Below are 14,406 nucleotides of genomic sequence, written 5' to 3' on the forward strand. Positions count from 1 at the left end.
AGGCTTTGAAAAAGCACCAGCGAATAGGCTACCAGTGTGGCAAGTGCCACTGGCTACTGGTAAACTTTCTTCACTTGGACATACATTTCAGCCAAACTTCATGGCTAACCTTTGTTTAAAAAGCTAAACAGCAGCTCTTAGCAAAAATGTGTTTGGAGTGACCTTTCTAGGTAATCCACCCATGCGTCAATCTGAGTAACATAATAAAAAATACCCCATAAAAATCAGTCAGTTTAAGCTAGAGATATCAGGTTTTTTTTGCATGGGCTGCGTCTCAATCCACCATGTCCGCCAATATCGGTCTTCAACCTCTGCAGTGGAAGGTGTTTGTCAGACCACGAAAACGTCTGTAGCGTCCGAACGGTTTGGCCTACACACTATTATGACCACTCTATGGAAAGGGTAGAGTTTCACAAACACGATGGTTATATCCGCTTACATTCACGACTTGTCTGAAGTCAATAACGCTGATGTGCCAACCTCTTTCAGTAGCGTCCGAACAGTTAGAGCTACAAACCAAGTGTAACACATACAAACGATTGGAAGTATGGAGGTAGCTTTGTGCCAACAAAAATAAAGGGTTAAATATATGTCCAAAAATATATATATTTCCTGAGCTTGCCATTCATGAATGTATTATTCAATGCGATTCTATGGGCTATAGTAGTGTCATGACGTTGCTCTTTCTGGTTGTAGATCATGGCTTCCCCCTCTCTCACTCTCTCCTACACCCAGGTTCTGTTATCTCAGGTCGTAAATTCCTGGCAGAGACTCTCTTCCCCTTTTCATGAAGAGAGAAAGACCACAGAGTGAACAAAGAATTTCACATGGCCCTCTTCTACTGTTACGAATAAAAGCCCCCCCTAAGAAAATCCTCTTCAGACTAAGCTAACCTACAGCGTGAGCTGTGATTGCGAATAGTTAAGACCACAAAAACCTCATTGTATACTAAAGTTGCAATGGTTGTTGAATTCCTAACCATACCACGTGGAGCATTGGCTACACGGCTGGAAATGGTTAAACTCTGAGACTATTGATCCCTACAGAATAAGAGCAAATCTTAGATACTAATTACTAGTCTGCGGCTAGAAATGATGTAAACCTGGGATGCGAATACCGACAACCGCCAAAACATCTATTCTAAGAACAATGGATGCCTGACGTATCCATTACAACAGACACTATCAGGAGCCGCCACCATGAGTAGCCAGAGACTCTCTGATGAACTGACCAACGATTCCAACAGAGAAGACAACAACTACATAATGGCATAAATATAGTGATAGCAATTATTCCAGAATGAGCGAGCAAAGGTTTAGCCTTTCAATGAATATAATTATCCACTGTGTGTAGTGATCCATTTTGTCTATCCAGCTCTCTCAGTCCACAACCCGTTCCCTTTGTCCACCAAGCCGTCCTATCAGTTTAGCCCAGTAGGGGATCTTCCCTATCATTGTTAGTAATATATCTACTGTTTGTTTGTTTATGTATTTCCGTGATTATTTAGTTAGTTAGAAAATAAATTATTAAGCCAATTGGTGTATGGATGATTTATAGTAAAGGCTGGGTTCATGTACATAACCAACAATTTACGATGTTCAGATGAGATTGCCGTGAGGTAAAGAATAATTCATTAATAGAAGACTAATTGATCAGATATTAAAATATCTGAAAGGTTATATTACGAAAATTATAATTTTGTAATCTGAAGATTTTCCGTGGTGCCCCGACTTCCTAGTTAATTAAATGTACATGATTAGTTTAATCACGTAATAATAATTACAGAGAATTAATTTGATAAAATAACAGTCTTCACCCTTAATGATGCCAAAGACACGACAGTAGTAATGGCAAAAATCTATATTTTATCTAATAATTTGTTAATATTTTTTTGAGATACCTAAAGGGGTCCTAAAACTCTAAATCAAATTTGCTAAATGATCCATTGCATGACCATCTTAAAACAATTCCATGTTAGCTAAATTCCATGTTAGCCCCACCCCCCCCCCCCCCCCCCCCAGCTTAGATTTTTAGGGGTTCTAATAGGCTATGGTTAGATGATAGGCTTTCTTTTAAAAAACATGCTACTGAATTGGGAAAAAAGCTCAAATTCAAGATAGGGTTCCTTTACAGAAACAGGGCTTGTCTGTCCTCCGTGAATAGAAAACAAATTGTGCAGGCTACAGTTATGTCCGTTTTAGATTATGGTGGTATTATCTATATGCATGCATCGGCAAACACATTAAAACCACTGGATGCTATTTACCATTGTGCACTCAGGTTTATCACGGGTGATAGTTACAAAACTCCTCACTGTATCCTATATCAACATGTGGGTTGGGCCTCTATCTGTGAGGCGAGAGCAACATGCTCTCTTGTTTATTTATAAAGCACTTCTTTTAAAACTACCTCCATATATATCATCATTAATTTCCACTAGATATACTAATTTTAAAACCAGATCACAGATGTGGATTACATTAGAGACTCCTGCGGTCTCCACAGAGTTGGGTAGGACTGCCTTCAGTTCCTTTGCACCTTATTTATGGAACAAACTGCAGATCCAACTTAAGTTAGACACTCCGGTGTCCCTTGCCCATTTCAAAAATGTTATGGAGGATCAATATGATGTTGTCTGTGATTGTTTCTGTTGAATTGTGTCTTTGTTTTGTATGTTTGAAATGTTCTTGTCTGTATGCCTAAAACTGTACATGTCAACATGTTTACACAGGGCACAGCCGTAAAAGAGATCCAGGTCTCAGTCTGTTTTCCCTGTTAAAATAAAGATAAAGAAAATAAATACAAAAAATGTCAGAGTTTACACTTCCTCTTCCAATTATAATGTGGATAGGTTAAAATAACAAAAGGTCAGTTCCATTTAAATTCAGTCAATTTGGCAATTAAGCTTCCAGTTTATTTTACAAGGGCCATGGCTTTTGTGCCGAGATATGGAACACTGATCCTAGAGTGTGTTGTGTGGTTGGGAACAGAAGGCACCTGGTGTGTGTGTGTGTGTGTGTGTGTGTGTGTGTGTGTGTGTGTGTGTGTGTGTGCTGTGCGTGCGTGCGTGCGTGCGTGCGTGCGTGCGTGCGTGCGTGCGTGCATGTGTGCGTGTGTGCGTGTGTTCTGCTCTCACCCTTTAATGCCAGTGATGAGGAAGACCAGGTTTCCATTGATCTTGGTACAGTTGGTGAACTTGTCTATGTTGCTGGAGTCCACAGTCTGAGCAGACTGCAGACTGGCTGTACCTATACCGTCACAGGCTAAAACAGATAAGAAGATGAAGAAGATTACTTGGTCAAATATTTCCCAAAAATTTTACGGAAATGTGTGTTCTGGCTTTATCCCAACCACTTTGAAATACACATGCATACACTCATATGGAACAGACAGTCACAAGAAGATATACAGAGTTTGGAGAGGTTGGAGCAGTGGGTAAGCCATAGTCAAGCACAACCACAACATAACCACAGCTCAACCCCAACTACATCCAATCAACCAGATGAATAAACTGGATGTGAATGACAGGAGGATACGGTTCAGGACAGTGCAGGATTAGGATACCTTTAGGACAGATGTCAGTGCAGGATTAGGATACCTTTAGGACAGATGTCAGTGCAGGATTAGGATACCTTTAGGACAGATGTCAGTGCAGGATTAGGATACCTTTAGGACAGATCTCAGTGCAGGATTAGGATACCTTTAGGACAGATATCAGTGCAGGATTAGGATACCTTTAGGACAGATGTCAGTGCAGGATTAGGATACCTTTAGGAAAGATGTCAGTGCAGGATTAGGATACCTTTAGGACAGATAGCAGTGCAGGATTAGGATACCTTTAGGACATATGTCAGTGCAGGATTAGGATACCTTTAGGACAGATGTCAGTGCAGGATTAGGATACCTTTAGGACAGATGTCAGTGCAGGATTAGGATACCTTTAGGACAGATGTCAGTGCAGGATTAGGATACCTTTAGGACAGATGTCAGTGCAGGATTAGGATACCTTTAGGACAGATGTCAGTGCAGGATTAGGATACCTTTAGGACAGATGTCAGTGCAGGATTAGGATACCTTTAGGACAGATGTCAGTGCAGGATTAGGATACCTTTAGGACAGATGTCAGTGCAGGCGATGCACATCTTGATGCGGTTCTGCTCTACCTCCATCTTGTTGCTGGGACAAGCCCTCACACAGGAGCTGTGGTCCACCACAAAGTTATCTGGAACAGCAAACATAGAGTTAAAAATAGTATGTGTCAGAGCAATTCCAAGGTAGTACTGGGAAACATGTTATGGATGTAATCTGTGGAACAGGTTGCATGAGAACAGACTGCATGAGAACTGGTATTGATATGTGTGCCATGGAGGTTTAAAGGTCAACTGCCCCTTAGAACCAACTTCTCAAATTTTAAATGGCCTATGTGGAATCGATATGAGTCAAAATAATTCATTCTAGTGTCAAAATTGACTACAAAGTGTTAATAGGATAATTTTGGTCATAAAGTCAGTCTTGTTCAAAACAGAGTTTGGTAAGTGATCGCATCATGACATACTTGAGGGTTTGTTTTGAATTACAATTATGTCAACAAATCATCCTGTTTTGCCTATTAACACATGGTGGCACCGTGTTTTCTGGAAAAAGACTGGGGGAGTTTGCTTTACATGGCCCGGTGACCCGGGCGGGCGGAGACATCTCCTTAGGAGGACCAATGGAATGGTAAAAAATGTTGCCAGCTTGCTTTCAATAATGTTTAAACTCAAACCTACTGTCCTTGTTTGTTGTGATTGAATAGCAAAGACACACCCAAGAAACACCCACATTAAACCACACCCCCAAGACAACTCTCGTTTGCATTCAGTCATGACCGCTAGCATTTCTTAATGAGCAATGATGAAAAAAAAGTTCAAATCAAATATCCTTTAATGTAAATAAAAGTCCTTATGAGACTTGAAGGCAATGAATAGCAGTGGAACGTGACTACTGCTGCTGTGCTCCTGAAGATGACTCCTGTGATTAAAGATGTTCCTTTTCCTCTTTATCTTGTTTTATTGTTCTCTCCAGGTGAGAGCATATCTACTTTACTGCTTTGGCACTGCTGGTATAATATCTGATAGTCTGAACTGAGGAAGGAGTTTAGAAATACACATCAAATGAGAGTTTAGGGGACCAATGATTGCTTTTCTCACAGCCTCAGGCATGGAGGTGGACACAGAAATTACAGGTACCTCTTCAGGGGTCCTTGTGGCAGTGCAGGAAATAAAAGAGCCTGGGTCATCACTAAACACCAACAAAAAAAAAATCTGACTGAAATGAGGAGGGACTACCTGAACTTGTCCAATAATACAATTATTGTTTTTGTTGTTGCAAAACATTTGCTACGGTGTGCCCTAATGAGTCTGATCCATGTGGTCCTTCATCAGTAGTGGGCTGCATTAGAGGCGGCACACCCCTCTCTCTCTCTTCCTGTTAGGAGCCAGAGCTCCTAGCAGAGTGCCAGGCACACGCCCCAGGAGAGGAGAGGAGAGAAGAGAAGAGGGAAAGGCAGTTTAAATCAGTGGAGGAAATGGCTGCTTTAAAGGAAGGGGAGGATGAAGGGGAGATGTGAAGAGGGGGCTAAGTAGAGATGATCAAGGAAGTTTCTCACTGCATTCCTCAGGGAAAAAAGTTCAGACTTTAAAAAAAGAGGTTTGAGAAATGAATCAATATCCTGAGGCCCTTGGTAATTCATGAGAATGACCAGCCTGCTCTGCTCCGCTAGTGATGATGAGTCAAGGCCTAGGCCAGAGGTAGGCAACTATGTTCAGCCACGGGACGGTTTTTGTCAGAGCAAACATAATTATAATAATTTGAACACAGCAAATTGCGTTTAAAACCAAGATATGGTCACCATGCCAGTGTTCTCGCAAAATAAGATTGTCGCTACGTTATTGCCAGTTTTGCTGCGCCACTATATAAAGATTTCACAGCAAGTGAAACTGATATTTAGTAATGATAGAGTAACTTAGATCACCGATGACATCGTTGTGAATTGTGTAACAGGGCGTTCGTAAATTCTAAGCTCAATCATGTTCCTCAATTAATTCAGCGCATTTCAGCAGTAGGCCTAGGCTATCTCGACACCCCAAGTAGGCTATAGCATCGTCGAAACATACAAACTTTGTAACGACAGTTAAGCAAAAGTAAAATGATCAAAGTTGCTAAACTTGCTAGATAATGTCCAACTCACGACAGAATATCTCCCATGTGGCAAAATAAAGTTGATGGTTATACAGATAACAGATAAGCTCATGAATAACAGGGACGAAAAGAGGAAATTGTTTAAAAATCAAGGTATCTTAACGGGGACCAACTGTGTTTAAAAATATATATTGTTTGTTGATGTCACATTCTCTACCAAAGCTCTCACATGGGCAGCAATACCTAACAGCGCAGAGATGCGGGAGAAAAGTTATAGCGGTATTTTGACATGCATAGCCGAGACGTGCTTTGAGAACGCAACCTATGGATTACAGAATAAAGATAGGGATTTTCAAGCAAGACGAGAGTCAGGATTGGGATGATAGGAAATTAGCCAAAAATCTATATAAGGCTATATAAAGCTGAAGTCCGAAGTTAACATACACCTTTGCCAAACACATTTAAACTCAGTTTTTCACAATTCCTGATATTTAATCCTAGTAAAAATTCCCTGTATTATGTCAGTTAGGATCACCACTTTATTTTTAGAATGTGAAATGTCAGAATAATAGTAGAGATAATGATTTATTTCAGCTTTTATTTCTTTCATCACATTCCCAGTGGGTCAGAAGTTTCAATACACTCAATTAGTATTTGGTAGCATTGCCTTTAAATTGTTTAACTTGGGTCAAACGTTTCAGGTAGCCTTCCACAAGCTTCCCACAATAAGTTGGGTGAATTTTGGCCCATTCCTCCTGACAGAGCTGGTGTAACTGAGTCAGGTTTGTAGGCCTCCTTGCTCGCACACGGTTTTTCAGTTCTGCCCACAAATGTTCTATGGGATTGAGGTCAGGGCTTTGTAATGGCCACTCCAATACCTTGACTTAGTTGTCCTTAAGCCATTTTGCCACAATTTTGGAAGTATGCTTGTCCATTTGGAAGAGCCATTTGCGTGCTTCATGATTGGGATGGTGTTCTTTGGCTTGCAAGCCTCCCCCTTTTTCCTCCAAATGTAACGATGGTCATTATGGTAAAACAGTTCTATTTTTGTTTCATCAGACCAGAGGACATTTCTCCAAAAAGTACGATCTTTGTCTCCATGTACAGTTGCAAACCGCGGTCTGGCTTTTTTATGGCGGTTTTGGAGCAGTGACTCATTCCTTGCTGAGCGGCATTTCAGGTTATGTCGATATAGGACTCGTTTTACCGAGGATATATATACTTTTGTTCCTGTTTCCTCCAGCATCTTCACAAGGTCCTTTGCTGTTGTTCTGGGATTGATTTGCACTTTTCGCACCAAATTACCTTCAGCTCTAGGAGACAGAACGCCTCTCCTTCCTGAGTGGTATGACGGCTGCGTGGTCCCATGGTGTTTAATCTTGCGTACTATTGTTTGTACAGATGAACGTAATACGTTCAGGCGTTTGGAAATTGCTCCCAAGGATGAACCAGGCTTGTGGAAGTCTACCATTTTTTTCTGAGGTCTTGGCTGATTTCTTTTGATTTTCCCATGATGTCAAGCAAAGAGGCACAGATTTTGAAGGTAGGCCTTGAAATACATCCACAGATACACCTCCAATTGACTTTTTTTATTTTATTTTTTATTTCACCTTTATTTGGCCAGTTAGGCCAGTTGAGAACAAGTTCTCATTTACAACTGCGACCTGGCAAAGATAAAGCAAAGCAGTGCGACAAAAAACAACAACACAGAGTTACACGTGGGATAAACAAAAGTATAGTCAATAACACAATAGAAACATCTATATACAGTGTGTGCAAATGGAGTAAGGAGGTAAGGCAATAAATAGGCCATAGTAGCGAAGTAATTACAATAACACTGGAGTGATGGATGTGCAGATGATGATGTGCAAGTAGAAATACTGGTGTAGTCATCACTGTTAGCTAGCCAACTTCTACCGACTAGCAGCACCGCAGAAACTATTACATTACAACGTAACGACTTGATTAGTGTGGTGTTAGTGTTAGTTAGCCAGCTACATAGTTGTCTTTGCTGTCTCTGTATCTAAGATAATTGTGTAGTTTGAGTTTGAGTATTATCGAGGTGAGCTAGCCAGCCGCGACGCGGCGCCAGACTTACTCAACACACCTAGTCATCATTAACCCACTGCCAGCTAGCCAACCGTTACCGACTAGCAGCGCTGTAGATACTAATACTTTACAACGGAACGATTTGACTAGTGCAGTGTTACCTAGCTAGCTACTTAGTTGTCTTTGTCATAGCTTGATAATTGTTAGCTAGCCAGCCATCGAGGTTAGCTAGCCAGCTATTTCCGTCCCCCGCGACGCCATTTTTCCTAACCCAGCCAACTATTACCGACGAGCAGCATTGTTGAAACTAAATACACTACAAGGAACGTCTTGATTAGTGTTATGTTAGCTAGCTAGCTACAAAATTGCTTTGTATCATGACAAGGTGTAGTACTGAAACTACCGAGGTTACCTAGCCAGCTACACGTTCAAAGTCAACAACGCAGCCACTGCTAGCTAGCCTACTCCACCAGCCAGCAGTACTGTATCATTTTAGTCAATAACATTTTTGCAACGTAAGCTTAACTTCCTGAACATTCGAGACGTGTAGTCCACTTGTCATTCCAATCTCATTTGCATTAGCGTAGCCTCTTCTGTAGCTTGTCTACTATGTGTCTGTCTATCCCTGTTCTCTCTCCTCTGCACAGGCCATACAAACGCTCCACACCGCGTGGCCGCTGCCACTCTAACCTGGTGGTCCCAGCGCGCACGACCCACGTGGAGTTCCAGGTCTCCGGCAGCCTCTGGAACTGCCGGTCTGCGGCCAACAAGGCTGAGTTCATCTCAGCCTATGCTACCCTCCAGTCCCTAGACTTCCTGGCGCTGACGGAAACATGGATTACCACAGATAACACTGCTACTCCTACTGCTCTCTCCTCGTCTGACTACGTGTTCTCGCATACCCCTAGAGCATCGAGCCAGCGGGGTGGTGGCACTGGAATCCTCATCTCTCCCAAGTGGACATTCTCTCTTTCTCCCCTGACCCATCTGTCTATCTCCTCATTTGAATTCCATGCTGTCACAGTTACCAGCCCTTTCAAGCTTAACATCCTTATCATTTATCGCCCTCCAGGTTCCCTTGGAGAGTTCATCAATGAGCTTGACGCCTTGATAAGTTCCTTTCCTGAGGATGGCTCACCTCTCACAGTTCTGGGTGACTTTAACCTCCCCACGTCTACCTTCGACTCATTCCTCTCTGCCTCCTTCTTTCCACTCCTCTCCTCTTTCGACCTCACCCTCTCACCTTCCCCCCCTACTCACAAGGCAGGCAATACGCTTGACCTCATCTTTACTAGATGCTGTTCTTCCACTAATCTCATTGCAACTCCCCTCCAAGTCTCCGACCACTACCTTGTATCCTTTTCCCTCTCGCTCTCATCCAACACTTCTCACTCTCCCCCTACTCGGATGGTATTGCGCCGTCCCAACCTTCGCTCTCTCTCTCCCGCTACTCTCTCCTCTTCCATCCTATCATCTCTTCCCTCTGCTCAAACCTTCTCCAACCTAACTCCTGATTCTGCCTCCTCAACCCTCCTCTCCTCCCTCTCTGCATCCTTTGATTTCCTCTGTCCCCTATCCTCCAGGCCGGCTCGGTCCTCCCCTCCTGCTCCGTGGCTCGACGACTCACTGCGAGCTCACAGAACAGGGCTCCGGGCAGCTGAGCGGAAATGGAGGAAAACTCGCCTCCCTGCGGACCTGGCATCCTTTCACTCCCTCCTCTCTACATTTTCCTCTTCTGTCTCTGCTGCTAAAGCCACTTTCTACCACTCTAAACTCCAAGCATCTGCCTCTAACCCTAGGAAGCTCTTTGCTACCTTCTCCTCCCTCCTGAATCCTCCTCCCCCCCCCCCCCCCCCTCCTCCCTCTCTGCGGATGACTTCGTCAACCATTTTGAAAAGAAGGTTGACGACATCCGATCCTCGTTTGCTAAGTCAAACGACACTGCTGGTCCTGCTCACACTGCCCTACCCTGTGCTTTGACCTCTTTCTCCCCTCTCTCTCCAGATGAAATCTCGCGTCTTGTGACGGCCGGCCGCCCAACAACCTGCCCACTTGACCCTATCCCCTCCTCTCTTCTCCAGACCATTTCCGGAGACCTTCTCCCCTACCTCACCTCGCTCATCAACTCATCCTTGACCGCTGGCTACGTCCCTTCCGTCTTCAAGAGAGTGAGAGTTGCACCCCTTCTGAAAAAACCTACACTCGATCCCTCCGATGTCAACAACTACAGACCAGTATCCCTTCTTTCCTTTCTCTCCAAAACTCTTGAACGCGCCGTCCTTGGCCAGCTCTCTTGCTATCTCTCTCAGAATGACCTTCTTGATCCTAATCAGTCAGGTTTCAAGACTGGGCATTCAACTGAGACTGCTCTTCTCTGTGTCACGGAGGCTCTCCGCACTGCTAAAGCTAACTCTCTCTCCTCTGCTCTCATCCTTCTAGACCTATCTGCTGCCTTTGATACCGTGAACCATCAGATCCTCCTCTCCACCCTCTCCGAGCTGGGCATCTCCGGCACCGCGCACGCTTGGATTGCGTCCTACCTGACAGGTCGCTCCTACCAGGTGGCGTGGCGAGAATCTGTCTCCGCACCACGTGCTCTCACCACTGGTGTCCCCCAGGGCTCTGTTCTTGGCCCACTCCTATTCTCGCTATACACCAAGTCACTTGGCTCTGTCATATCCTCACATGGTCTCTCATATCATTGCTATGCAGATGACACACAATTAATCTTCTCCTTTCCCCCTTCTGACAACCAGGTGGCGAATCGCATCTCTGCATGTCTGGCAGACATATCAGTGTGGATGACGGATCACCACCTCAAGCTGAACCTCGGCAAGACGGAGCTGCTCTTCCTCCCGGGGAAGGACTGCCCGTTCCATGATCTCGCCATCACGGTTGACAACTCCATTGTGTCCTCCTCCCAGAGTGCTAAGAGCCTTGGCGTGACCCTGGACAACACCCTGTCGTTCTCCACCAACATCAAGGCGGTGACCCGATCCTGTAGGTTCATGCTCTACAACATTCGCAGAGTACGACCCTGCCTCACACAGGAAGCGGCGCAGGTCCTAATCCAGGCACTTGTCATCTCCCGTCTGGATTATTGCAACTCGCTGTTGGCTGGGCTCCCTGCCTGTGCCATTAAACCCCTACAACTCATCCAGAACGCCGCAGCCCGTCTGGTGTTCAACCTTCCCAAGTTCTCTCACGTCACCCCGCTCCTCCGCTCTCTCCACTGGCTTCCAGTCGAAGCTCGCATCCGCTACAAGACCATGGTGCTTGCCTACGGAGCTGTGAGGGGAACGGCACCTCCGTACCTTCAGGCTCTGATCAGGCCCTACACCCAAACGAGGGCACTCCGTTCATCCACCTCTGGCCTGCTCGCCTTCCTACCTCTGAGGAAGCACAGTTCCCGCTCAGCCCAGTCAAAACTGTTCGCTGCTCTGGCACCCCAATGGTGGAACAAGCTCCCTCACGACGCCAGGACAGCGGAGTCAATCACCACCTTCCGGAGACACCTGAAACCCCACCTCTTCAAGGAATACCTGGGATAGGATAAAGTAATCCTTCTAACCCCCCCCTTAAAAGATTTAGATGCACTATTGTAAAGTGGTTGTTCCACTGGATATTATAAGGTGAATGCACCAATTTGTAAGTCGCTCTGGATAAGAGCGTCTGCTAAATGACTAAAATGTAAAATGTAAATGTAAAAAAAAGTAAATAAAACAATATGGGGATGAGGTAGTTAGTTAGATGGGCTATTTACAGATGGGCTGTGTACAGCTGCAGCGATCGGTAAGCTGCTCAGATAGCTGATGCTTAAAGTTAGTGAGGGAGATATAAGTCTCCAACTTCAGTGATTTTTGCAATTCGTTACAGTAATTGGCAACAGAGAACTGGAAGGAAAGGCGGCCAAAAGAGGTGTTGGCTTTGGGGATGACCAGTGAAATATACCTGCTGGAGAGCGTGCTATGGGTGGGTGTTGTTATGGTGACCAGTGAGTTGAGATAAGGCGGAGCTTTACCTAGCAAAGAGTTATAGATGACCTGGAGCCAGTGTGTCTGGCGACGAATATGTAGCGAGGGCCAGCCGACAAGAGCATACAGGTCGCAGTGATGGGTGGTATATGGGGATTTGGTGACAAAACGGATGGCACTGTGATAGACTGCATCCAGTTTGCTGAGTTGAGTGTTGGAAGCTATTTTGTAAGTGACATCGCCGAAGTCGAGGATCGGTAGGATAGTCAGTTTTACGAGGGTATGTTTGGCAGCGTGAGTGAAGGAGGCTTTGTTGCGAAATAAGAAGCCGATTCTAGATTTAATTTTGGATTGGAGATGCTTAATATGAGTCTGGAAGGAGAGTTTACAGTATAGCCAGACATCTAGGTATTTGTAGTTGTCCACATATTCTAAGTCAGAACCATCCAGAGTAGTGATGCTAGTCGAGTGGGTGGGTGCAGCAGCGATCAGTTGAAGAGCACACATTTAGTTTTACTAGTGTTTAAGAGCAGTTGGAGGCCACGGAAGGAGTGTTGTATGGCATTGAAGGACGTTTGGAGGTTTGTTAACACAGTGTCCAACGAAGGGCCAGATGTATACAGATTGGTGTCTGCGTAGAGGTGGATCAAGGAATCACCCGCAGCAAGAGCAATATCATTGATATATACAGAGAAAAGAGTCGGCCCGAGAATTGAACCCTGTGGTACCGCCCATAGAGACTGCCAGAGGTCAGGACAACAGGCCCTCCGATTTGACACACTGAACTCTATCGGAGAAGTAGTTGGTGAACCAGGCGAGGCAGTCATTTGAGAAACCAAGGCTGTTGAGTCTGCCGATAAGAATACGGCAGATGATGATCAACGATATTGCTCTAGCCTATCAGAAGCTTCTAAAGCCATGACATCATTTTCTGGAATTTTCCAAGCTGTTTAAAGGCACAGTCAACTTAGTGTATGTAAACTTCTGACCCACTGAAATTGTGATACAGTGATTTGTAAATGAAATAATCTGTCTGTAAACAATTGTTGGAAATATTACTTGTGTCATGCACAAAGTAGATGTCCTAACCGACTTGCCAAAACTAGAGTTTGTGGAATGGTTGAAAAAGGCTACAACACGAATGAAGAGCAAAATCCACTTGTAAAACATGAAAGCAAAACGTTCTAATTTGCTAATATATGAACAAACTAGAATGGTGTGTATGGTGTGTGTATAATATATAATAATGTATGTTGTTTAGTAGACGCTTAGCGAATTCCAGTCATGCGTGCATACATGCAGTCATGCGTGTGTGTATGTATGTAGCATGTGTGTGTATTCTTATTTCACCGTTTTGTTTTATGTCCCCTTATTTCACAAAAGTATGGGTGTATGTTGTGTGTGTGTGTGTGTGTGTGTGTGTGTGTGTGTGTGTGTGTGTGTGTGTGTGTGTGTGTGTGTGTGTGTGTGTGTGTGTGTGTGTGTGTGTGTGTGTGTGTGTGTGTGTGTGTGTGTGTGTGTGTGTGTCATTCCTTACGTGGGCACTTCTTGACGCAGAAGGCACCATAGGTGTACTTGGCTCTGGGGTTGCTTTCCAGCTGGAAGGTGGTAGGGTTGTACACAAAGGGCTGGGGGCACTGGGTCACACACGCCCCGCTGTCGTTGAAGTTGGTGCACGCCTGTGGACAAAACACACACACACATGCACACACGCAGACGGACACACACCACAAGCGTACACAGGTGAACGTACACACAGGCACACACATACACAAACACACACACACATCATCACACACACACACTAGTGCTGGGTGGTCAAGGAAACACAGTCCACACAGCAGTATGCAGCTAAATAACAGTCATTAAGCTTCTTATCATCACTGGGAGCCCTAGGCTCTCCAAGCAAGCACATTATCACTTAATTGCTATGTAGCTGTAAACACAAACATACTAAAACACACACATAGACTTAGTGAGTAATTAGCAATTGATAAGCACCTTTACTCCACACACAGAGACGCGTACAAAGCTCTCCCTCGCCCTCCATTTGGCAAATCTGACCATAACTCTATCCTCCTGATTCCTGCTTACAAGCTAAAACTAAAGCAGGAAGCACCAGTGACTCGCTCAATACAGAAGTTGTCAGATAACGGAGATGCTAAGCTACAGGACTGTTTTCCTAGCACAGACCGGAAAATAT

General features: G+C 44.5%; 1 protein-coding gene across 1 annotated transcript in view; it reads right to left on the reverse strand.

Moving 5' to 3' along the window:
- LOC106582203 (receptor tyrosine-protein kinase erbB-4) overlaps positions 1–14,406 on the reverse strand; it is a gene marked incomplete at its 5' end in the record, with an annotated part of 240,979 nt that overhangs the window by 154,710 nt on the left and 71,863 nt on the right. The window contains 3 exons of the mRNA XM_045704751.2: positions 3,137–3,263; positions 4,109–4,222; positions 13,741–13,882. Of these exons, the coding sequence (XP_045560707.2) occupies positions 3,137–3,263; positions 4,109–4,222; positions 13,741–13,882 (383 nt within the window). The remainder of the gene's footprint in view (positions 1–3,136; positions 3,264–4,108; positions 4,223–13,740; positions 13,883–14,406) is intronic.

The sequence above is a fragment of the Salmo salar genome, chromosome 21, assembly GCF_965601325.2.
Source record: "Salmo salar chromosome 21, fSalSal1, whole genome shotgun sequence".
NCBI lineage: Eukaryota > Metazoa > Chordata > Actinopteri > Salmoniformes > Salmonidae > Salmo > Salmo salar.